The sequence below is a fragment of the Nicotiana tomentosiformis genome, chromosome 6, assembly GCF_000390325.3.
Source record: "Nicotiana tomentosiformis chromosome 6, ASM39032v3, whole genome shotgun sequence".
Lineage (NCBI taxonomy): Eukaryota > Viridiplantae > Streptophyta > Magnoliopsida > Solanales > Solanaceae > Nicotiana > Nicotiana tomentosiformis.
This window is the reverse complement of record NC_090817.1, coordinates 127,326,326-127,351,065: the sequence shown is the minus strand read 5'-3', so window position 1 is coordinate 127,351,065 and position 24,740 is coordinate 127,326,326. Positions and strand designations below refer to the sequence as shown.

Here is a 24,740-nt window from a genome sequence, read left to right as displayed (position 1 = left end):
CCAGAAAACTTCCCTCGGATTCTAAAGAATCGAGAGCTCTGCGTGCGAAGGCGGCCCGGTTCAGCTTGTCTAAAGATGGTACCCTATTCAGAAGAGCATTCGATGGTTCACTCGCCATATGTCTGGGACTGGGAGACACCGAGTATGTTTTAAGGAAAGTCCGTGAGGGCACCTGCAGGAACCATTCAGGCGCCGAGTCATTGGTTTGGAAGATAATCAGAGTCGTCTACTACTGGATTGACATGGAAAAAGACGCAAAGGAATTCCTGCGAAAATGCGACGAATGTCAGAGGCATGCTCTGATGATCCATCAGCCCAGGGAACCGCTACTTTCGGTCTTGTTACCCTGGCCGTTCATGAAATGGGGAATGGACATTGTTGGTTCCCTGCCTTGGGTGCCCGGTAAGGCTCAATTTATCTTATTTATGACTAATTATTTTTCTATGTGGGTAGAAGCCCAAGCATTTGAGAAAGTTAGGGAGAAGGAGGTTATTGATTTCATTAAGAACAACATAATATGTCGATTCGGAATGCCGACCGAGATCGTGTGCGATAATGGGAAGCAGTTCATCGGCAGCAAGGTGAGCAAGTTTTTCGAGGACCATAAGATCAAAAGGATCCTATCAACGCCCTATCACCCTAGTGGAAACGGGAAGGCGGAGTCCACAAACAAAAACATACTGCAAAACCTCAAAAAGAGGTTGACCGACGCCAAAGGTAAATGGAAGGAAATCTTACCTGAAGTCCTTTGGGCATATTGTATGACCTCAAAATCCAATACCGGGTTCAAAATCCAATAAGGCCTTCAAATTTCTAAACCGGTTCGAACGTTACCCTAGGCAAAATTATAAACAATTCTAAGTAAACACTTCAGGGAAAGCTTCTGGTCATACCAAGCCCCCACGAGTCTTAAGCAATATAATATCGAGAACGAACATTATTCGAACCTCCGAACAAGACCTAATTATTACGTGCTAAGGCATCCGAAATCTTTGCAATCATAAAGGAAAAAAGCAAAAAGAAACAGGCTTGAAATTTGCTGAAGGGAAAAGCCTTGTATATATAAATTTTTACAAAATGCCAAACGACCTAAAAAAAATACGAAAGTACAAAAGCGAAGAAAAATCTACAAGGCACCTAAGAAGCCTAATCTTCGCCGGAGCTCTCCTCGTCACTGGGGCCATCGGGGTCTTCCCCGTCCTTGTATCCGCCCGAACCCTTGGAATCTTCCTCATCCTTGGTGTACGCCAACTTCTTGGCCTCGGCCTCGAGCCTCTTAACATTTTTGAGCTCGGCCGATAAATCGAACCCCCGAGAAGAGAAGAGATATTAGAATTATCAAGAATTAATTCAAATATTAGAAGAGATATTAGAATTATCGAGAATTATCAAGAATTATTCGGTTCAGCGCCTGTTGTGCTTCGTTGAATATGCATGGCGCATCTACCTCATTCATTTTGGCCTGGTCATCTTCGGTTACCAGACACCGGAGGTAACTAGCTATCCTTACGGGAGTAGAAAGGATCTGGGTATCCTCCGGAAGGGTGATAACGACAATCCGCTTCCGACCGAGATCCGTGCTCGGAGCGGGGAACAGATTGGTCAATATCGGGCTCAAGATCGACTCGCCAGCCTCCGAGGGTGAACTTTTCCTCGGCACCTCTAAGTCACCCAAGTCAATAAAATCCTCCGGGGCGGATGATTCCACACCGTCAAAAAAGCCTCGGAGGGGATCATCTGCTCCATGGACCCCTTCATGGGATCGCTCCTTCGTCGTTCGGGCTTCATCAAGAATTAATTCAAATATTATAGAAGATATTAGAATTATCGAGAATTATCGAGAATTACCCGGTTCAGCGCATGTTGTGCTTCGTTAAACAGGCATGGCGCGTCTACCTCATTCATTTTGGCCTGGTCTTCTTCGGTTACCAGACATCGGAGGTAACTATCTATCCCTACGGGCGCAGAAAGGATCCGGACATCCTCAGCAACTGTGATATCGACAGCCTGCTTCCGACCAGGATCCGTGCTCGGAGCGAGCAACAGATTGGTCAATCTCGGGCTCAAGCTCGACCCGCCAGCCTCCGAGGGTGGACTTTTCCTTGGCACCTCTAAGTCACCCAAGCCGGTAAAACCCTCCGGGACGTATGAGTCCACACCGTCAAAAAAGCCTCGGAGGGGATCATCCACTCCATGGACCCCTTCATGGGATCACTCCTCCGTCATTCAAGCTGCATCAAACATTTATTCTATGAACAAAAGCGACCCCGAAATATCTATAATGTCAGGCGGGGAAGGGTCGGCGTCTCGCGAGTCTTTGACTCTTACTTCAGCAACAGCCTCGCGAACTTGATGGGATTCGCTTCTGTCATTTCCCCCTCGGCTACCACCCGTTTCTCAGGGACAGATGGCTCATGGGCCATAAAGATTTCATCCTCCTCGGGCTCGTCTCTGAGCCGGAGGAGTAATTCCGAGTCAAGCACTCGGGAGCTGGAGGTTTCCTTTGGCTTACGAACCAGCCTCCTTCTCGTTTTCTTTTTCTCCGAGCTCGGTGAACTCGGGGGCCTTTTTCTTTTCTTCTCCCCTGTTCTGGCTCCAGGCTGTCCCAAAGCAGAAGAATCGGCAGGTAAGTCCTCGTCCCTAACCGAGGGACTAAGATCGACGGTCTTAGGCAAACCTGCAAAAGAGAAGTAAAGAAAAAATAATAAGAATGTAATGCTAAGAGAAGAAGCCTAACTCAACCTACTCAGGAAATGAGTATTACCATGGAAACGAGACTCCCAACGGGACTCCTAACGGCCCTTCGAGAGTTTGCACCGCGAGCGCTCGAAGTAGGGAATCTGTGAGACAATACCTTCGACACACTCCTTGAGTCGAGGGACAACATTTGGAACTCGGGCGACAGTTGCACCACCACGAATACCAATGAGAAAAAGAGAGATGAACACGAAATCAACATTCGAGAGAAAGTTTTACTTACCTGATGCATTCCACTTCTCGGGGAATGGCCTGAATTCGGCCAGGATCAAATCTGAGGTCCTCACCCAGACAAAATGACCTTTCCAGCCTCGGTCCCGGTCCTCGTCGATACTCGAAAATGGAGCTTTGCTGGCACGACGAACAAGCTTTATCAGTCCCCCCGGAAGATTCAAGGACTGTATAAACAGAGCAGATGATCGATGGTGAAGGTGCACGAATCGATTTTATTCACAAAAAATCGGAGGAGGATCACGATCCTCCACAGTGAAGGGTGAATTTGGCCGAGACATACCTCGTAACTCTAGCAGAAGTCTATGATGACCGGATCCATCAGGACCAACATGAAGGGATAAGGGTAGACACATAGGTATCCCTCAACGTGTATAGTAATGGCCTCCTCAGAGTTGGGGACCACTATGTCTTTATCGGCCCAGTTACAGTCCTTTTGGACTAAGGGGAGATCGTCTTTGGTGATCGAGCAAATATATCCTGATGCCTCCTCACACCGACCCTGCACCGAGGAGGTTTTGTCGACCTTGAAATCATCAGCAATCGAACAATGAACATCTTCAAGGGAGGTTCAGGAGCTAGTTCATCAATGACCACGTTAGCAGCGAATCTCCTGAGGTCGACCGCATCGGAAGTGGTTTTATTGGTTCTTGCAGTCGTTTGGGAGGTAGAAGCAACATTTTGGGGAACATATTTAGAGGTATTTGCCATTGTTATAAGAGAAAGTTTGAAGGAGATAGAAAAATGTTGAAAGCTGGAAGCTCAGATGTGTTGGCTTGAGTGGATGATGAGTAAAAATTTCAAAGGAATCTCGAATAACGGAGGTAAATATGCTAGAATGTGAAAAAAAAGAGTAGTGAAATCCTGAGGGTGCGAGGGTAGACGGTTTGATGTAAAGTAAAAAATGAACAAAAAAGGGGTTATTTATAGTGGTTCCGCGACATTTCGCCTCCAGGGACAGCCGACAGGCGGCTGACGCACATTTAATGCTATTATGACATGACTGACGAGACGTTTTGGGCTTTTTGTCGTTTATGTCACGGTGTATTGAAGAAGGAATCGGGATGCTCATGTCGTTTCTCGTCAGTTTGCTTTTTGAGAAACGAGGGGACTATCTGTATACGGGTAAAAACTGAGCTCATGATACACTCCGGCCTCCAACAGGGTAAAACGAGCTCGAGATATGATTGCGAAGGATCGGAATCGAAGCAAGGGTCTCATCGAGTCAGAGTGCGGGGGCCGATTGTCTGCCTTCGAGAATATGGAGGTCATTATTCGAGATCGATCCAAATACTGAGAGACTTCGGAGAACATTGTCGGGCAATCAAGCACGACCAACAGAAGGCTGTAATATACGTGACCGACCGGATATCATGGCGTGGATCTCGGCACGTATAGATATAAAACTAGCAATCAGTTAAACAAAAGATTGTTTTTACCTTTTATAGTATTGTACTTATAGTAGGATTCCCCTACTATATAAAGGGGGTCTGATAATTCATTAAATACATTGTAACATGCATTCCAAGGCAAGATACTATTATTTTCACTGTTATTTCAAGCTTTTTCTTTCATTCATCAATATTGCCTACCGTGAGCCCGGATCGAGGGTGAATATTTCAATAAAGCTGGAATTATCCTCCTTGCGTGGTTTGAATTTACTGTATTTCTGTTTGTTCATTCTAACCCAATTTATCGTTTTGTATTAAATTAATCCGTGTATCCTTAAAACTACTTACAAATTTAATCGTTATCCAATTTTGAGGGTAAACAACTATACTCCATAGTAATAATCATTCATCAGTAAGTTAGAAGTAGTCATCTGTATCTTATAGTACCCATGGACTATAGCCTATACATAATCTATTATTACCATTTTACAATTTCCTCTTAGTGCTTCTCTCTCCTTTCTCACCAACAAATTTGAGCATATACTTTCTTTTTTTACCGGAAAATAAATATCTTCAAAAATTTGTTTTTTTCGGGGTGTTCAAAACGATCCGGAAAATCGCACCAAACCGAAAAGTCAAACCAAATCGATTAAAAACCCGATTAGGTTTGGTTTGACTTGGTTTAGTATTGAATAAAAAAAACTGAACCAAACCGACATATAAATATATAAAATTTAATATATACTTTTAAGACTTTATATAGAATTATTTTTAAAAATGTCTAGAAATATGTGGGATCCTCTCATGGAATGTAATATTTAATAGAACTATGAAGTGCATCCATTTTTATTTACTTTAAATAATAGGTTGTATCATTACTTTCTTATCAAGTGTTATTGAAATGCGTCAATCTCTTTGTTTTTTCATATTCATATGTCAAGATCTATTAAATCTTATATTTCTTTTTCGATTTGAAATGGTATTATGATAATTTTAAAATTTAATAGAACATATCATTATTTAGGTTTCATATTGATTTTTATGTTTAATTATTATATTGGTTAACCTTGAAAGCGTAAATCAACGAGAAATTGTTATTAGACGACTAAGAAAATAACAATCATGCATTACTAAAAAGATTTTGTGCTAAGAATATTTTAATAGATCATATGTTTGTCAGTTTTTCCAATTTTTGCTAAACATATATTCACTTATCAAAACTTTATCTATAACTTTAATAAAGTAAAAATAAAATAATATTCATGTAACAAAAAACCCGAAAAGACCCACAAAACCGAATCAATCCAAACCAATTCAAGGTGCAAGTACAATATAAAAAAGGACCAGAACTGCTCCTGAAGTATTGGAATTGGTACAAAAATGTCCTCCGTCCACTATCTAAATAAAAATGCCTCTACCATTTTTTTTTGGCTCAATATTACCTTTATTACTAACAGAAAATTCTAAAAAAAAATTAATTAATTAATATGCACGTGTCATTGTCTCATTCCCATTGGCCTAATGTAAACCTTAAGCCAAATTATTATTAAACTCATTCGTAACCCGTTCAGATATTGACCCACCCCAATTTTAAAATATAAGTCTTTCTTTCTCTTTCTCTTTCTCTTTCTCTCTCTCTCACACACCCCTCTGCCTCCTATCCATTTCGTTTTAGTGAGCATTTTTTGACGAGTGTATGTCTACGATTATATATGAGGCAAATTCAAAATTGAGTTCTCTTTTAGAATAATCTTTATGGAATATGGAAGGAATTGTCATATTCTTCTTAATGCAAAAAGTTTGGATTCTTTTTGTTTATGTAATGAGTATTCTTTATTGTATAATTATTTTTATTTGAAATTTCTGGGGTTTTCTTCACTACTTTTTGTCATTCCTCTGTGAAAATATGATAATTTGTTTTCCCCAAATTTTTACTGTTTATGCAATGTGTATTTTTATTTTTAATTTATTTTGCTATTTCTCCTATTAATATGTAGCTTTTCTGCTCTGTGTAACGGGTATTGTGCAATTTCATACACACTGGATTCATATGATGTACTAATAATAGCCGGCAATTTTTTTACTAGAGAGAGTTGGATTTTAAAGGAGCGGGTCAATATTCGGATGGGTTATGGGTGAGTTTAATTATATTTTGATTAAAGTTTAAGTTAGGTCAATGAAACGGTGACACGTGGATATTAATTAAAAAAAATTTCTAGAATTTTCTGTTAGTAATAAGGGTAATGTTGCGCCAAAAAAATAACGCTATATGTATTTTTATTCAAATAAATGGACGGGGGCATTTTTATACCAATTTCGATACTTCAGGGGCACTTTTGGCCCTTTTCTATATAAAAAATCAGTAATTTGGTTCTATTTTGTATTGATAAATGATACTCTCTCTGTTCCAGTTTATTTGAACCTATTTCTTTTTTGGTTCGTTCCAAAAAGAATGACCCCTTTCTAAATTTGGAAACAATTTAGCTTAAACTTCTAATTATACCCTTAATGAGAAGCTTTTATAGCCATCCAAATACTCTGGACTCCTTTTTGACTTATTTAAGACCATAAATTCTAAAAATTTTATTTTTTCTTAAACTCCGTGGTTAGTCAAACAAGTTCACATAAATTGAACGGAGAGAGAAACTATCATTTTGGCGACATGGCTAAACTGATTAGACAGGCGGTGAAAACTTTGAATGGGCCTAGTGTAAAACCAGTTCTAACCTGTTTATATTTGTTTTTGTTCCTCTTGCCTTTTCCCTTTTCTTTTTTGTGGGGTTTGGTTTTTTCACTTCCTAAATCCGCTAACAACTTGGTTTTTGAAGAGAAGGCTCCATTTCCTTACACTGTGTAAATCCTTTCACTAATTGGTTTAGACTGCGCGTGTCACTCATATAATATATATTCCTATTTCTATATTTTTATCCTCTCGCAGGCACTGTTAAAGGTTATAGAAAATATTTTGGCAACGATGGAAAGGACAGCTCAAATTCCTGAACTGCCAGTGCCAATTTTGGAGCACATTCTGTCTTTTCTTACTATTATAGATGCTGCCAAAACTAGTATATTGTGTAAGGCTTGGAACAGTGCTTGGAATTCCCTCTCCTGCTTAAATTTTGGTGATGATTATTTAAGGATGCCAATAAACAGTGTGGATCAAATTCTAGCAAATCGTCAAAGGCAGAATATCTCTATACAAAGGTTCATTGTTAAGTTATCATATTCTTCGTTAACCTCTGATTATGTGAATGATTGGATTAATATACTGATAGCTTGTAATGTCAAAGAGTTGTTTTTAGAGGTTGGCATATTCACTTACATCAAGTTGCCTGAAGCAATTTTTGCTGCCAAAGCTCTAAATGTACTTCGTTTATCTGGATTTAAGCTTGAATTACCCTCAAATGGCATAAAGTTTTCATCTTTGCGAGAGTTGCACCTTTTTGACCTGTTTTTGGACGAGCAATTACTTCAAGCTCTATGTGCAAGTTGCAGAGATTTAGAAGTTGTGTCATTCAAGAGATTTTATGGATTAATCAGTTTTCAAGTTGTAGGAACTTTACCTAAACTACGGTCCGTATATTTGGAAGATTTCCCTTCTCAATTCCAGATGGTTGATATTGTAGCACATAGTCTTAAAGACCTTTACATTAGCTCCTGCGGAGAATTCCCACAAGTGGGGTCTGAGAAAGTTAGTATGTACGCTGGGTTACCCCTATCCTGGGAGGGCAGAAATGCTGTTTCCGATAGAGGGGACATAAGTGTATTAATCACAAGTGGGGCCAAAGCTCTAAATGTGCTTCGTTTATCTGGATTTAAGCTTGAATTACCCTCAAATGGCATAAAGTTTTCATCTTTGCGAGAGTTGCACCTTGTTGACCTGTTTTTGGATGAGCAATTACTTCAAGCTCTATGCGCAAGTTGCAGAGATTTAGAAGTTTTGTCTTTCAAGAGATTTCATGGATTAATCAGTTTTCAAGTTGTAGGAACTTTACCTAAACTACGGTCGGTATATTTGGAAGATTTCCCTTCTCAATTCCAGATGGTTGATATTGTAGCACCTAATCTTAAAGACCTTTACATTAGCTCCCACAGAGGATTCCTACAAGTGGGGTATGGGGAGGGTAGGATGTACGCAGGCTTACCCCTATCCTGAGAGGACAGAGAGGCTATTTCCGATAGAGGGGACCTAAGTGTATTAATTAAAATAACTGCTTGCAAAACCCTACAATGTTTGAAGCTCATAGATGTGGCTATGACTGACCAATGGTTAGAGAACCTTTTACCAAATCTACCCAACCTTGAAATCTTTTACTTATCTCGTTGCTGGTCGTTGAAGATCGTGAAGATCTCAAGTAACGGGCTTAAGTATCTGGACATAGTCGCGTGCGACAATCTGATTGAGGTTGATCTAGATACTCCCAACTTATTAAGATTCTCATCTGAGGTTCGTTATGGAAAAGATATTGTTGAACCCTTGCCCACATTCAAACTGAAAGCTTCACATATGCTGGAAGCTAATCTCAATTTGATCCCGGAAATAACCCTTGACACTTACTGGTACAATAAGTTCATGAAGTCTCTAGCTAACTTTAATCATTCCAAGGCTATTACATTTCGCTGCGAAAATGACAAGGTACGTGAAACAAATTGTCTACTTGCTCCTGCTTGAAGAAGCATTTCTGGATTTCTCATTATTCTTCTTTTTGCTTGTGCAGGTGATAGTTATACCAAAATACAAGAGAGAAAACTTGATTCCTCCACTTTATTGTACTAAGCATTTGTACGTAATTATGAACCGATGGAATCATTCAGTTGTGGATCTTGTTGATAGTTTGCTTTGGATTTCTCCTCAATTGGACACCCTATCTTTTGGCAGGGCTCTAGACATAAAGATCCTGAAGGTAATATGTTTATCTTTCAAAGGCACTAACTTTGTTATATGTTCAAAAAGATTAGTGATCACTAAGGTTTCTTGCACCTTTACTCTTTATACATGGTTTTCTTACAATTAGTTCCTTTTTTGGTTTTCCTTTTTGATACTTTATTTTAGTAGCAAAGCCTTCATACTTGGTTACAAATCTTTTGCTTACCTAGCAGTCCTATATTGGCTTCATGATTGATTGTTCATGCTGACATTTAATACCTTTATTCGTGTCTTGCATATTTAATTGTGATTGGTTTTGCTGGTTTTGTAGTTTACATACAGAGATGCAGCTGATGAGGAACCTTGTTGTGAATCTCTACCTTGGAAATATTGGAGGCACGAGTTAAAGAAAGTTAAATTGCAAAACTTTACATGTGTGGAGCTATCGAAGTTGAGAAACTACTTTCTTACAAATACAGATATATTGGAGATAATTGAAGATCCACCAAGATGCAACATTTGTAGTTCAGTTCAGTAGATCTTCTTTAAATATTCCATTGTTCCTTTTGTGTAGTTGCGTCTAGCTAATGATGTGTTTTTCATGATGTGCTAGGAGCAGATTGTGTACTTGTCGATGATAGGAGAATTCCTGTTGAACATTTGTTTGCAATGATATTCTTTTTATTTTCTTATTTGTTTTCCTTCCTTTCTTTCCTTTTAAGCAAATTATCCTAGAACATTCGTAGGGGTTTGTTTGGTTTAGAAACAAGTTATGCAGGGATTGACCGATTGTAACACAGAGATGAATAATACATGGATTAGTAATGCAGGTATTGAGGCGTAGTTATTTCATCTGAACGTTTTAGATTTTGTTTGAGGATTTTTTCGAATCTTGACTGGTGTGTGGTACATCAATGTTTTGGTTGTGCTTCGGGCGATAACCTTGGAATATCCATACACTGATATTAAGTTGTTCAACTATTCACTGTCGGAGTGATTGTTCTGATTCAATATGTGATACTATGAAAAGTATTAAATTTAAGCTTGTTTTGTTGATTCAAACAATAGCTGAAGTTGTTGAGCCTTCTGCCTAAGATTAATACAAGGAAAGCATGCAGCTTGCTCTGCAGCAGTAAAGACATGGTTTAAGGTTTGCTACTCGCTTATTTTAAAAAACCTGTCATTGTTTCCATCTTGATGTTCTCTTTGTGTTATCATCAGTTGCTAAAGTCAGATGCCTGTATTTCTTGTATAATTTGCTATTTTTGTGATAGAGCAGAAACTGGTATAAGTTCCATTCAGCATCCTACAATTTTATAAATTCAAGCCTATTTTTCTCTTACATAATGATTGTTTATTAAATGTCTGGTTTCTGCAGCAAAAAGAGGTTAGATTGTGAGGCAAATAGGAGATGCACTCCGAGCAAAACTTCAGCAACTCGGTCGTCTTGTTTCCCTTTGAAATGGGGAAGATGCTGAAGGAAATGGAGGTTCAAGTATGTAATATCCGAACTAACATGCTAATAACATAATGTCGAAATAATACCTTGTACAACAGTTTTAAAATCAATTGAGTTTTTATGGTAATGATGACATCTAAACTAAATCATTTGGAGCTGTACAAGATTAGATGTTGATTAGCTAACTTACCAACCTGTTTGTCATTCATTTGGTAATCTCAGCTTTGGTTCAGTATTTGCTAAACTTGGATTCTTACTAAACCTTCTGAAGTTCCTTCTTTCACTTTCAATTATATAGCACATTGGGGTTTTGTGTGATAAAGATGTGCCACCGAGACTTAATGACAAGTTCTACAGAGTGGTGGTTAGCCCGACTATGTTGTACGGGGCTGAGTGTTGGCCTATCAAGAAGTCCCATGTCCAAAAGATAAAAGTAGCTGAAATGAGGATATTGAAATGAATGTGTGGATATATCAGAAAGTACAAAATTATGAACGAAGTTATCAGGGACATGGTGGGAGTGGCCCATGTGGAGGACAAGTTGCGGGAATCGAGGCTTAGATAGTTGGGGCATGTGAAGAGGCGAGACATAGCTGCCCCGGTTAGGAGGTGTGAGAGGTTGACCATGGCGGGTCTGAGGAAGGATTGGGGTAGGACATGTCACTGCTTCAGCTTATCGAGGACATGACCCTCGATAGGAAGGTGTGGACGACGAGTATTAGGGTTGAAGGTTGACAGATTGTCCTGAGTCTCTCCTAGGCTTACCAGTAATACTAGTTCTATTGTTGTATTTTCTTATTCCTAGATCATTATTAGTACATATTGTGTCATTCGCTTCTGTGACCCTGTTACCTTGTTGTTGCAGCTGTTTGTTGCTTTAGTTTCACTGTTCCTTGAGTCGAGGGTCTACCGGAAATAACCTCTCTATCTTCATAAGGCAGGGATAAAGCCTGCGTAAACATTACCCTGCCCAAACACCACTTGTGGGATTATACTGGATTTGTTGTTTTATTTGTTGTTGTTGTAGCACATTGGATAAGAAAACAAGTACTCCTCAAGGGATACCCTTTAGAACGAAGACCTCAAATCCTGTTGTTCTCACCAGTGTTGTGAAAAGCGAGTGCTTCCTCGCTTAAAGCGAGAAGTGAAGCGAGGCGAGCCATCGAACGCTTTTGTTAGCTGAAGCGTAGCAGGTTTAAAAAAGCGCTCGCTTCCCATTAAAAAGCGAGAAGCGCAGATGCGTAGCGATGTGTAAGAAGCAAGCGCTTCTCTGTATTACAGGGCTGCCAACCTATTTAATTAAAAAAGCTGTTCTTTTTTTAAAACATCATCGATCAGCAGCAACAGAGAAAGAAAGAGGCGAACTAGGGTTCAAGTTTTCTACACTTTTCAACTTCAAGATCATCAAGTTTGGTCCAAGTTTGGTCCAGGTACGTGATTTCTTCTTCCTCCTCCTTCTTCTTCTTCTTCTTTTTCTTTTTCTTTTTCTTTCACTATTTCAGCGTCCAAATAGCAGCAAAATGCTGGCGAATTTTTTTTTTCCCTTCAGTTCTTCTTTCTCATTCTTCTCCTCCTCTTCTTCTTCATTTTCTTGCACTGTTTTTTCGTTTGAAATGCTGCCAAATTTTTTCCTTTCAGTTATACTTATATTGCCCTTCTTCTTATTTTCATCTCCTTTATTCTTAGTTCTTATTGCCTTTCTTATGTGTTATGTAGTTGTTCTTTTAATGGCCTTCTTCTTAGTTGTTCTTATTTTTTCGTTTCAGTTGTTCTTTCTTATTTTAATATTATTTTTTTAAAATTCCGCTTCACTTCAAAAAAGCGAGCGCTTCGCTTCTCGCTTTAAGCGAAAAGTGGCATGTCGCTTTTTCTCGCTTCACGCTCTTCACAACACGGGTTCTCACTCAAGAAATGCACATGGAAACCAGATTTCATAGTTTTTCTTCTCCTTTTATGTCATCATTCAGTGCTTCCTAACTGAACGATGGAAGCATTTAAACATTGTTATTAGAATGAGTTTTTTAAGTCTGATAGTGCAGTGTTCACCGTTTGTACTGCTGCTAATTCTAGCATATCATATTGCCTAAAAGGAGAGTTCTGTTTGAAACTCTGCATAAGAACAGCAATGCACTAGTTTTAGAATGTTAGTCATTTGGAATGAAAAGAATCAAAATGAATATTTAAAATCCATTAAATCAATTTCAATGAACTTGTGATTGAGGTGTAGTGTTTGTTTTAAGTATACTATAGTATTACTATTATCCCGGTCTTCTGGAGTAACGGAGCCAGGACCAGACTGGATCGTCTGTCGCATAATCAACCAAATGAAGCCATAAACTGTGTGTCGTTACAGGCTAATATGACGGACATTGATTATCTGAAATAATGAGGATTCTTTGTTACAACGTCCCTTGTACTTGGAACAGGACAAGAACATGATTTAGTTGGTTGATCATGTGTGGTGACAATAAGTAGAAGAAAATTATTGAAGTTTGGTGACCATCCTAACAGAATAAAAGAGGATGGGCCTAAAAGCAGATTTAGGTGATGTGTAGGTAACTTGTTGTATGTACTATATCCTCATTGACCAATGCTTGTTTCCCAGAAATAAGGGCAGAATGTCCTTATCTGAGGCCTGTAGCACAAAAATGGTCAGCTTTGGTCCCAGAAAATGTAAGCATGACAAACAACAGTGTCCTAGCCCTACTTTTGTACTTACCATCAGAATTCAGACACCTATAAAGCTATCTTAGTCACCCACTTCCAGAAAAAGAAAGTGTCACCCACTTCTCCGAACCTCCTCGCTCACCAATTGCTGTGTCCTGAGATAACAAGACATCAGTGACAACGCCCAATGACGAGAGAGGCAACATACCAGGACTTGGGAGAAACTAGACTATGTATCCCCTTCAAAAAGAAAAAATAATTTAGGCCAGAGCAAGATGAGCACAATTCACTATTTCATACTCGCAAATGTCTATATCATCTTATTTTTTCCTTCAGGCTAGCCATCAGAAACGGACCTATGTTTGGAGCAGAGGGTCACTGGACCCGTTAAGGCAAAATTCTAAATATATATATATATATATATATGTTAAAAACGATCAATATATTTATGTGGAACCCTTAAGTAGTTAGCCCATGTGCCCCGCGACCTCGCCACCTTCAAATCTTGGATCCTAGCCATGCACAGACAATGACTGCTTCTCTGCTCAAAGTTTCTGACTAAACCACAATTCACAGTTCCCTGGCTCCCCGAAACTAATCCTCATCACATAATTCACCAATCAAAGTGTTCTAGTAGAACCAAGTTTTCTACTACAAAATTGCAGAGGTACACAAATTCCAAGAGAGGGAATATTACAGCTTTTCAGCTAAAAGATGGCTTTCGCATATGCATATTTACAAGATAAACTAAGAGCTAATCAATCAAAATTGTAGTAACATCTGCTGGGTGAATAAAGGTTACAATTGAACGCACAACCAACAACAAATTTAGAGCAAGTACTATGCCATTCCGTAATAAAACAACAAACTGTTCTGTTGTGTTTTCACTTGGGAGCAAAATTAAGCGCTAATTGGTAAGTGTTTCCCATGGCCTGGAGTTGAAAACAAACGTTCAGTTTCCCATTTTCACCTCAATTCCCACTCGTCATTCACAACCTCCATCCAATCCCATAGCATGAAACGAACTCGAATCAACCAAAGAAATTGTAGGAATACAACTTCCTGATCGAGGTAACACCGCGTGCTTCATCTCACTACTGTTTTCCGCTGGACTACTGGACATCGACCTTAGCAATTTCGGAGACTCCAAACTCCTCCTTAAGATCTGCCTCATCGCAGCAATTAAGTGAACAGTTGGATTCAAAGGCGGAGTAGATGAACTGAACTTCTTACAAAAGTTGAGGTGACGATTCAACGCTTCTTCCGCACTGATCAGCCTCTCGCATCGCATGATCTCATCCTTGATTGCTTCCGCACACAATCCGCAAATCCACTTCCCTTGGTACCGCTGCCGGATTGTTTCTATATAGGAAAGAGTGCATTCCTCTGTCAATCCGCAACAGTCGCATTTCGCAAAATCCACCTCGATTTGCGCTGTAAGTTTTGCTACTTTAACTGTTTGTGTCTCTGCCGCTTTCATCGTCATTGACTCGCTGATTAGTGACATCGTAATTATTCTTCAAAACTGGAAAGGAATTTCAACGTCAAAGCAGAACATGTTAAAGGAAATAAAAACTTTTTGCTCTAATAAACAAGAAAATACTCCAAAACAGAAGTGATTCAAAAATCAAATGCCAGAGTAATACGTAGCATGTTTCCTAATTGTTAAATGAACCAGTATTTTCGACATAAATTATCTAAAATTATTAAACTTCGAACTCGTAATTCAGAAGTGCAATAGGTTCAGTGGATCCGCCTCTGCCAAAGACACTCCTATAATAGACACAGACTATGAAACACTCGTATAAATTTTCATTAAATTCTATATATTCATATATAGTCTGAGCTCGACATATATGTTCCTACTACGAATAGTCTGGATCTATCTCGAAGATTAATATATGACTTACCAGCAGAAGCAGATATCGGAACAGAGAGACCAAATATATGCAGAAAACAATGGAACATATAATTATTCCCCTTAATTCTGCTTATTTGGGATAGACACAACTTAAAAGAATACTTTTCTATCTTTCTTTCTCGTACTCGCCTTCCTCCTTGATTTCCTCATGAACAGAAAAGGTATCCATAAAAAGGGGGAAAAAGAGAGAGAGAACTTCAAAAGCTGACTCCTCAATCAGTTTGTGGACTCAGAGAACATAGAAACATCAACGAATTTAATGCAGAGATGAGATCAAAGTGGAGAGAAAGAGACAAAGTGATAGCTTTTTTTGTTCTGCTCCACACAAAAAGAAAAAAAAATTCTTTTTTAGGCTTTTTGAGAGAGATTGGAAGTATATATGCAAGAAGTAGGAAGGGGGTGGGGGCAGGGCGGAGCCAGCACGTGGGATATATGTTCGGCTGAACCCAATATCTCTATACTTGTCTTAAAAAATTCATTAAATATACTCTTTTCGTTCATTTTTATTTGTTCACTATTAACTTTGCACATCCCTTAAGAAATAATAAATAAAGTTAATAATTTATCATGATACTCATATTAATTGATGCATATTTTTAATAGATTTGAGAAAAATAATTTGAAATGAGTAATTAATATTGTGGGTATAACAGAAAAAAAAAATTATCTTCTCTTGATATGCTAAAAATGACAAGTAAAAGTGAAAATTTATTTTTAGAATACTAGACAAGTAAAAGTGAATGGAGGGAGTATATATATTATTAATTTAGAAACTAATTAACGTAAACGGATTATAATTCTGAACCCTATGGGTGGGTGGATGGTTTGGAGACAAATAGCTTGTTTGGCCAAGCTTCTAAAATCAGCCTATTTTGAGAAGTACTTTTCAAAAAAGTGTTTTTGCTTATAGAAAAGTACTTTTGAAGAGAAATTATTTTTTTCTACTTCTCAAAAACTGTTTCTGTTTCTCCTCAAAAATACTTTTTTTCATCTAAAAACTTGGCCAAACATATTAATTTTTGGCAAAAAACACTTTTGTCAAAAACAAAATAATAATAAGCCCAACAAAAAGCCTGGCCAAACCCAAGCCGCAAGGATTGATTTGCGGTTTGGAGAATCCACGTCAGCTATTGCTGTCAATTAAAAATTGCCGGCTGTATACTTGTACATTGCCAGCTGTTCTTTCTTAATATTTTCATTTACTTTAGAGGAGAAACAAGTTCAGATTCTAGCCCAGTTGCCATTTATTAACGAATCTAATGTAACCTAACTAGTACAATTAAGGTTCAATTATTGCATTCTGATTCCTCCACTAACAATACTTTTACAAATTTACTAGTACTTTAATATGTGTCCCTCAATCTAAATAAAGAACGGTAAAGGTCCAAATATATTTCTGTATTTTCGAAAATGGTCTAAGAATATTCCTCGTTATATTATTGGATTATTTATATCTCTGCAGTCATACTTTGGGTTCAAATATACCTCTCATTTAAACGGAGAGACACGTGTCATCATCCTGTTGGCCACTTCTAAATATCTCCTAATTACTTAAAAAGTAATTTTTTAAAGCAATTTTTTTTTTTGTAAAAATGGGAAAAAACTGAATTGTTTTTACTAAAAACTGAAAAAAACGAAAATATTTTTTTTTCAGTTTTTACAAAAAAAAAAATGCTTTAAAAAAAACTGAAAAATATTTCCTAAAATAATATTTTTGTAAAAACTGAAGAAAAAAAAAAGTAATTTTCTAAAGAAATTAAAAACTGGAAAAAACTAAAAAAATTTAAACTAAAAACTGAAAAAAAAAATGTTTGGTTTTACAAAAACATTGCTTTAGAAAATTGCTTTTTAGTTTTGTTTTAGTTTTTCCAAAAAAAATTGCTTTAAAAATTATTTTCAGTTTTTCTTAAAGCAATATTTTTCTAAAAATTGGAAAAAAAATATTTTCGATTTTTTTAGTTTTTAGTAAAAAAAACATTCAGTTTTTACAAAAACATTGCTTTAGAAAATTACTTTTCAATTTTTGTTTTTCAGTTTTTACAAAAACATAGTTTTAGAAAATATTTTTCAGTTTTTTTTTAAAGCAGTTTTTTTGTAAAAATTGAAAAAAAAAATATTTTCGTTTTTTTAGTTTTTAGTAAAAAAAATTCAGTTTTTTTCAGTTTTTACAAAAAAAAAATTGCTTTAGAAAATTACTTTTTAATTAATTAGAAAATATTTAGAAGTGACCAACCGGATGATGACACGTGTCCCTCCGTTTAAATGAGGGGTATATTTGAACCCAAAGTATGACTGTAGGGGTATAGATAACCCAATAGTATAACGAGGGGTATTCTTAGACCATTTTCGAAAGTACAGGGGTATATTTAGCCCTTTGCCGAATAAATAATGATAAAATCTGGAATACAATGGTTAAATTATCAATTTTGATCAGAGTGAATTTGGTCATTAATTATTTAAAATCTCTGAAATAAAATTATATATTTATAATTACTTAAAATATAATATCGTAAGTCATAGATAATTTTTATGAAAGAAAGTACTTCAAATTCTTAAAATTAATTAACTCCTTGTAGTGACAGTGTGGGACGAGGAAGTTAAATTTATGTGACTAATAATTTTTCTTACTAGAGAAAGTCATTTTGATCTTTTTTTGAACTTTAATTTTACTCTTTTTAGGTTAAAGATTGAAAGTTAAATTTTAAAAAGATTGTTAGGTAAGAGACTAAAAAAGCACGTACCATGAGAATTAAAATCAACGTTCTTCAACTAAAGGGCCAAAATTGCATTGATTATTTTCTTCAATTTGAACAAAATTTTCTTGCCGTTATTCTTTTAGGAGATACCTAATGACAAAGAAGCACGTGTAATGATGGATCACCGACATTTGTGTCCAATATATTACTCCTCACTACATAAGGAAAGAATATTAATATTAATAATAAAACATCACATGTGAAAATAATACGGAGTTAATAATTTATAGTTTACGATTTAGTCAGATCTAAATAGAAAAGTATTTCTTGTTGTTGCAAGCAAAGTTTCTGATCGAGTCGCAAAGAAACTTGGCAAATTATTAGTATTACTGTCCTAGAAGGATCTCTTCTAAATATTTTGTATCTTTTTTTTTTTTTTGTTAAAATTATTTATTACTCCTTTTTTACAGAAAAGGGAATTTTTCATAATTAACTTTAACTCAAGTTTTATGTTAGCTTAGGATTCTAACCTTAATCGCCTAGCAAATGCTTCAATGGCAAGTCGGACAATATGCGTTCCACCAATTGTAACCTCTTCGGTCAAAAGGTGTCTAAACTCAAAAGTACTCCCGTAAGAAAAGGAAGAAAATGTATATAAAATGTGTCTAAATTGCGGTAATTCATATTGTGGGAAAACAACATAGATTATTTGAAAATAACCAGCCAGCTCTATGTATTACTCCCAAAGTTTCATTTTATGTGACATGGTTCGAATTACAAAAGTTAAGTTGACTAATTTTGTATGACATAGTTTTAAGTATGAGAGTCGAATTAACTAATTTTTTATATGAATTTTAACATATATAAAGTGTTATAAATATAACAAAATTACTATTTAAAATATTTGTAAAATATTTTCAAGAAAACGGTTAAAGTAATATTTCATATATGGTAACGTTAGTGCTTTCTAGACGAAGCATTAATATCTTGAAAGTGGAAAATTGTTTCGTAAAGGAAGCCGCCAATTTCTCTATGAAGTGCCAACTCGTTGCCGGAAGCGAACCTTTGCGGCTGACTTTGTACAACATAATAGAAATGTCATTTCTGATTTTCCATTTTTGAGGTGGCTAAATTATTGGATTCCAAGAGTGAAGTCCACGCTACCCAAAGTTGGCCACTTACCCATTATTATTTGTTGTACGCAGGGGTTAGCTTTAAAGAAACAAATGTTACTGAGTAATTACGCTCCAGTTCTGTCATATAGATTTGGCAAAAGTTTTTCAATTTTTTTGTGAAAACATATTTTGATCATAGATTATAATCAGTTTTGAAAAAAATTTGAAATATTTTTTCAAAGTTCCCAAAAATTATTGAAAAATTTTCTTCCACTCACAAAACTTCAAAGTTTTTTCAAATTATATGCATGTCTAAATACAATTTCAACTTTTAAAAATTATTCTTCAAAATTTTTTTTTCAAGTTTCAGCCAAATTTATGTCCAAACGCTAGTTACATTTATTTCATGTCTCGCTTCTCTTCTTTGATTATACTAGATAGTATCTGTGGCAGAGGTAGAGTACGGGATGCGGGTTCGGCCGAACCCTGTAGCTTTTGTTCAAATTATGTATTTGTCTTAATAAATTTATTGAATATGTACAACTTATTAATTTATAACTCAATAACTTACAAAGATTACAATTCTGAACTCATAAGATTTAAATCCCCGGATAGTATTGCATGAACCAAGTGAGAAGAAAGAAAGCTTGATTCTCTTTTTTTTTCTTGTTGACATGGGGAAGCATGATTATGAAAAGTACAGCACTTAATAATAATACGAAAAGTGTAAGAGGTCGAAAACATTCCTTCATCTTTCATGCATTGAGTATTTATTTACATGGCAAAGGAGAGAAGTTTGAATATATATATAAATATAAAAACCCGATCTCATGATACACTCCGCCTCTAATAAGGTAAATCGAGCTTGAGATATGATTGCGAAGGATCGGAATCGAAGCAAGGGTCTCATCGAGTTAGAGTCCGGGGGCCGATTGTCTGCCCTCGAGAATATCGGGGTCATGATTCGAGATCGATCCAAATACTGAGAGACTTCGAAGAATATTATCGGGCAATCAAGCACGACCAACAGAAGGCCGTAATATCCGTGACCCGCCGGATATCATGGCACAGATCTCGGCACGTATCGATGTAGAACCAGCAATCAGTTAAACAAAAGATTTTTTTACTTTTTATATAGTTGTATTTAGAGTAGAATGCTCCTACTATATAAAGGGGGTCTGATAATTCGTGAGGCAGAGGGTAACACGCATTCCAAAGCAATATACTACTATTTTCACTGTTATTGTAAGCTTTTTCTCTCGTTCGTCAAAGTTGTCCACGATGATCCCGGATCGAGGGTGAATGCTTCACTGAGGTAACGGGTATGGACGGAACCCTGTGAGAACTGAAAGGAGAAGCGACCAAGGTCAAAATAACTGGGGACTCATGAGCAAAAACGGTGTCGATAGGCCCATCGGGCCTAAGGAAGCACCGAGGTTACCGGAGTACAACTTCAACGTCGATGTTGCTGCTATCGTGTCTGCCATCGGATACATCAAAGACACCAAGTGGCCTTGTCACGACCCAAATTTTCCGCTGTACGATGTTGTGATGGCTCCTAATCTTTATGAGTAGGTAAGCCTAACATTTGTGCGGAACAACAAAATATAAACTGAACTCAAACCTCAACACATGAAATGTAAATAGAAACCGCGATTCAAATAATTACAACTCCCAAAACCTGGTAGAAATAAGTCACAGGCTTCTAAGAGAAAATACTAAGTCTCTATACATTAAAGTCTAAAGAGAATAAAGAAAAATAACATAATAATGATAGAGTGAACTCCGAGGCCTGCGGACGCTGGCAGATGTACCTTGAAGTCTCCACGTACAGGCTATCTCACTGGTATCTTGCCTGGTAGGAAGAACTTGGATCTACACAAAAAGATATGCAGAAGAGTAGCATGAGTACACCACAACGGTACCCAATAAGTTTCAAGTTTAACCTCAGTAGAATAGTGACGAGGTCAGGTCGGGGCCCTACTCGAATAAAAAGGAAACAAGGCATAAGATATAATAATATAATGAAACGACTGAGAATTTAACAATGAGGAATTACAGTAAAGGTAACAACACAACCAATAGAGGTAAACTACAGGGGGCACTCCCTAGGTACCGCCTCGTAGTCCCAAAAGCAATTACATACTATAAATATAAGCCTTTAAATCACATCAAACAACACTAAAAATTTAAATTGCACATCGATTCAAGCCTAATGAACTTTAGAACTTTTAACTTCTACATTCGACCCCGAAACCTATCAAATCAAGTCCGATTGAACCTTAAATTTTTCACACAAGTCTTAATTGACATTACAGACCTACTCCAACTTCCGGAATCGGAATCCAACTCCGATATCAGAAAGTCCACTCCCGGTCAAAAATCCAATTTTCCAACTGTAACACCCCGAAAAATTTCGAAGTACTTAAGCGCTAGTAAGAAAGTTGATGTATTCTAATTATATTATTTTGTGTGCAGAAGATGACTACTAATATAATTGATATCAATTGGATATGATAATAAGTGTACGAGACATATTATAAGTGGTGTGGGGTCTAAGAAGAGCCCTAAGTCCAAGTCAAGTTGAAAATTATATGATAGACTAAAATTCCAAATGAGTACGCATAAGACCAAACTTTTGACGAGCATATCTACATATATATAAGGAGTTATATGATTGAAAACCTATAAAATAAAATATCGCCGAGTCTAGTTTCTAACACTTCAAACCGTTCGTCATTTGGACAATCCTACAAGAAGTTATAACCAAATTACCAAAGGATGGAAGAATGTGATTCTGCGGTCAGATGTGCGACCGCAGAATCATTATGCGATCGCAAAAGTGGTCTGCGAACTGCAAAATGGTCGCAGACCTGACCAGTGTAGCCCAGTTCTGGGCATCAATTTTACGATCCATTGTGCGACCCGCATACCCATTATGCGGTCCATTGTGCGACCGCAAACCTGAGTTTGGGGGGTTAATTTTCCTATTTTCATAACCCGACCCCATTTTGATAAATAGGCTTTGTGGCTTATTTTGGTGAAAATATCTGATGATTTTAGAGAGAAGTGAGAGTGTTTTAGAGAGAGGAAGTAGATGAAGTATTTTATTCACCAAGATCTTGTTCAAGCCTTGAAATCGAATAAGAAAATCTCACAAGATCTTCACTCAAGAGGTAAGATTCAAACTTCTAGTCTTCAATTTCGAGTTTGGGGTAAAATATGGGTGATTGGGAGTATGATATTTGGGTGTAAGAGTATTATGCATATATGCTTGTACCAATTAGGTTTGTGGTAATATTTGTTGAGCTCAAATAAGTAAGGATTGGGTTGTGGAGTGAAGGAAATCTTGTAGAAGAACCTTGTAACCAAATTCGCACACCTAGTGTTCGATAAAATGCTCAAATGAGCTGAAACCATGAATACTTCCTAATCATGGTTTACTTTTGTTATGTTTCTAAATAGATTGAAGTTTCTAGGATTTCTGGAACCTCGTAAGTAATGTAAGGAAAGCTCAAGAACGATTGGAGCCGTCCGGAGGTCAATTCACGTGAGAAAGCTATTTTGGAATATCGGCCTAACTTCATGTCACGCCACAAACCTGAAAAGGCGTGGCCGGCACTTGGTTCCATACTCGTCCCGAGCGTACCACTCTGTAACTGTGAACTCTGGAGGGTAACCCTCAACTTAGACCGATGAGATCATATTCTGAATCATCTAAAAATAACGTCTACAACCAGCAATAACAAATTAAACATCTACATATGGCTGGTAAATCCACAATAATGATATAAAAAAATGTACAGGACTCGTCTACAAGCCTCTAGGAATAACTGAATTGTATCATGGCCGGAACAGGGCCTCGACCTACTTATCAAACCTGTATATATAAAATGGACTCCAAGGTATTGACCTGGTAACTCTGAGGAAGTGGAGCTTACCAACCAAGCTGATGTTTGACTTTGTCTACTAGGAAGGTCTATCCAGTTGTCTATTAGTACCTGCAGGCATGAAATGCAGCATCTCCAGCAAAAGGGATATCAGTACGAAATAATGTACCGAGTATGTAAGGCAACAAGAGAACTAAAATCTAAAACTGAACTGATAATATAATAAGTGAAAGTACCTGGGAGTCAAATATAATTTGAAGATATGCTTACCTGCTGATATTGACTCATCTCTCTCAATATATTAAGTAAAGTAGTTGTCCGACCCTATAAGGCTCGATATGTGTAACTTCTCTGCCGTAGTAGGCTCGCTCATAGGTGTTTGGCTATACTATCCTCTGTATCTCGGCTATTCTGGGCTCGCTCATAGGTGTTCGGCCACAGTAGGCTCGGTATATAACTTACCATCTGATTAGAGGTTGCCCAATAGGGGCCCGCCCATTGATTATAGCTCGATGGTGGTGAAAATATTGTAATACTGTATATATATATTGACCCTCTGCTCTCTTGACTGGAAGAAAACAATACTTAAACTTAATATAAAGTCCCGATAAGGGAGAACATTTTAACTTCTGAGACTAGGTTAATGTGAATAAATTCATGAATACGAACTTCTCTTTATGTCTCGTTGTCAAACATATATAGTTACGGGATCATGCCAAAATGAAGGAAAGGTTTAGCCTTAACATACCTTATCACAATCTTTTCAATCACCAAGTTGAACTCGCCTCTTCGCATCTTAATCTACAACAATGATAATAATACTATCATTAAGTTACAAAAGGTACAACTATCGCACAACGAACGACAAACTTATTTTGTATTAAAATGGGCAGCATCTCCCCTATAATCCTTACTTCCTCCAAATTCACGATAATACCAACAACACAAGAACGCAACAATAACAACCTATATACATTATTTTCCAAGCTTATATACACTACAAAATACTACAAAACAGCCCAACACACCCCAATCGCTTCATACACAAAATGACCACTGTAGTAGTGTCAAACAACCCGAAAATATTACGACGAGCGACCATCCCACCACCCTGCATTTATGTGGTATTTCTCCACACCCTTACACCTCCAAACTCCACAAAATAGTAGTAAAATACGCAGCCCAACAGCAACACAAAACAGTTCACAAAACAGTCCGCTACAAGTGAATAACTCGAACTCACGGCTTCCGATCACCATCCCGTGAGTTCTTACAAATATAGAACGACTTACTATGCATATACAGCAGAAATAAATGTATAAAAGAGAGCAGTAAACTTACTTTATTTGTTGGATAACTCAGCTCCTATCTTGGTTCTTCAAACTTTAGGCTTTACCTCCAATTAGAACTTGAAAGGGAGAGAAAATCAATTGGGATTTGTGGGCAATTTTTGGGAGATTTTTGCAGAGATTACATCTGGTTATTTTGCCCTATTATAAGTATAATATATGAAGGGGATAGGCTATTAAAAAGGCCTCTTTGGAAGACCCGAACTGGCCCATTTTTGGACGATCCGAACTGGCCCATTTTTGGATTCTCATTTAAGCAAGTAGGTGACAGTCTGCGCAGCCTCGCAAAAATGCTCATATCTCTCTACTCCGATATCGTATTGAAAAACGGTTTAATGCGTTAGAAAATAGACTCATAGATATTTAATTTGATGTTGTGGAAGACCCCATAACTCTA

General features: G+C 37.2%; 1 protein-coding gene and 1 long non-coding RNA gene across 4 annotated transcripts; one reads left to right on the top strand and one right to left on the bottom strand.

The window, feature by feature from the left end:
• Positions 1-7,101: 7,101 nt before the first annotated feature.
• Positions 7,102-10,904, top strand: LOC104105868 (uncharacterized). 3 transcript variants are annotated; one of them, XR_011408850.1, is made up of 4 exons: positions 7,102-9,015; positions 9,098-9,283; positions 9,578-9,775; positions 10,625-10,904. XR_011408850.1 is itself a non-coding variant. In XM_009614281.4 (4 exons), exons 1-4 carry the CDS (start codon positions 8,635-8,637, stop codon positions 10,643-10,645), a joined length of 786 nt encoding a protein of 261 aa, XP_009612576.1. In that variant the 5' UTR covers positions 7,105-8,634; the 3' UTR covers positions 10,646-10,904. The 3 variants fall into 3 exon arrangements, 1 of the variants encoding a protein (XP_009612576.1); XM_009614281.4 differs by having other exon boundaries at positions 7,105-9,015; XR_688451.4 differs by lacking the exon at positions 10,625-10,904 and having other exon boundaries at positions 9,578-10,610.
• Positions 10,905-14,052: 3,148 nt separating this feature from the next.
• On the bottom strand, positions 14,053-15,686 carry LOC104105867 (uncharacterized). Its single transcript, XR_011408849.1, has 2 exons — positions 15,283-15,686; positions 14,053-14,897 (listed from the first exon to the last, which is right to left on the bottom strand). It is a non-coding gene; the product is annotated as an uncharacterized lncRNA (long non-coding RNA).
• Positions 15,687-24,740: the final 9,054 nt, after the last annotated feature.

Coding starts and splice junctions, on each gene's coding strand:
- LOC104105868 (XM_009614281.4), top strand. CDS start 8,635: ATGACTGACCAATGGTTAGAGAACCTTTTACCAAATCTACCCAACCTT. Junction 9,284..9,577: donor TAGACATAAAGATCCTGAAG/GTAATATGTTTA, acceptor CTGGTTTTGTAG/TTTACATACAGAGATGCAGC. Junction 9,776..10,624: donor GATGCAACATTTGTAGTTCA/GTTCAGTAGATC, acceptor TGGTTTCTGCAG/CAAAAAGAGGTTAGATTGTG.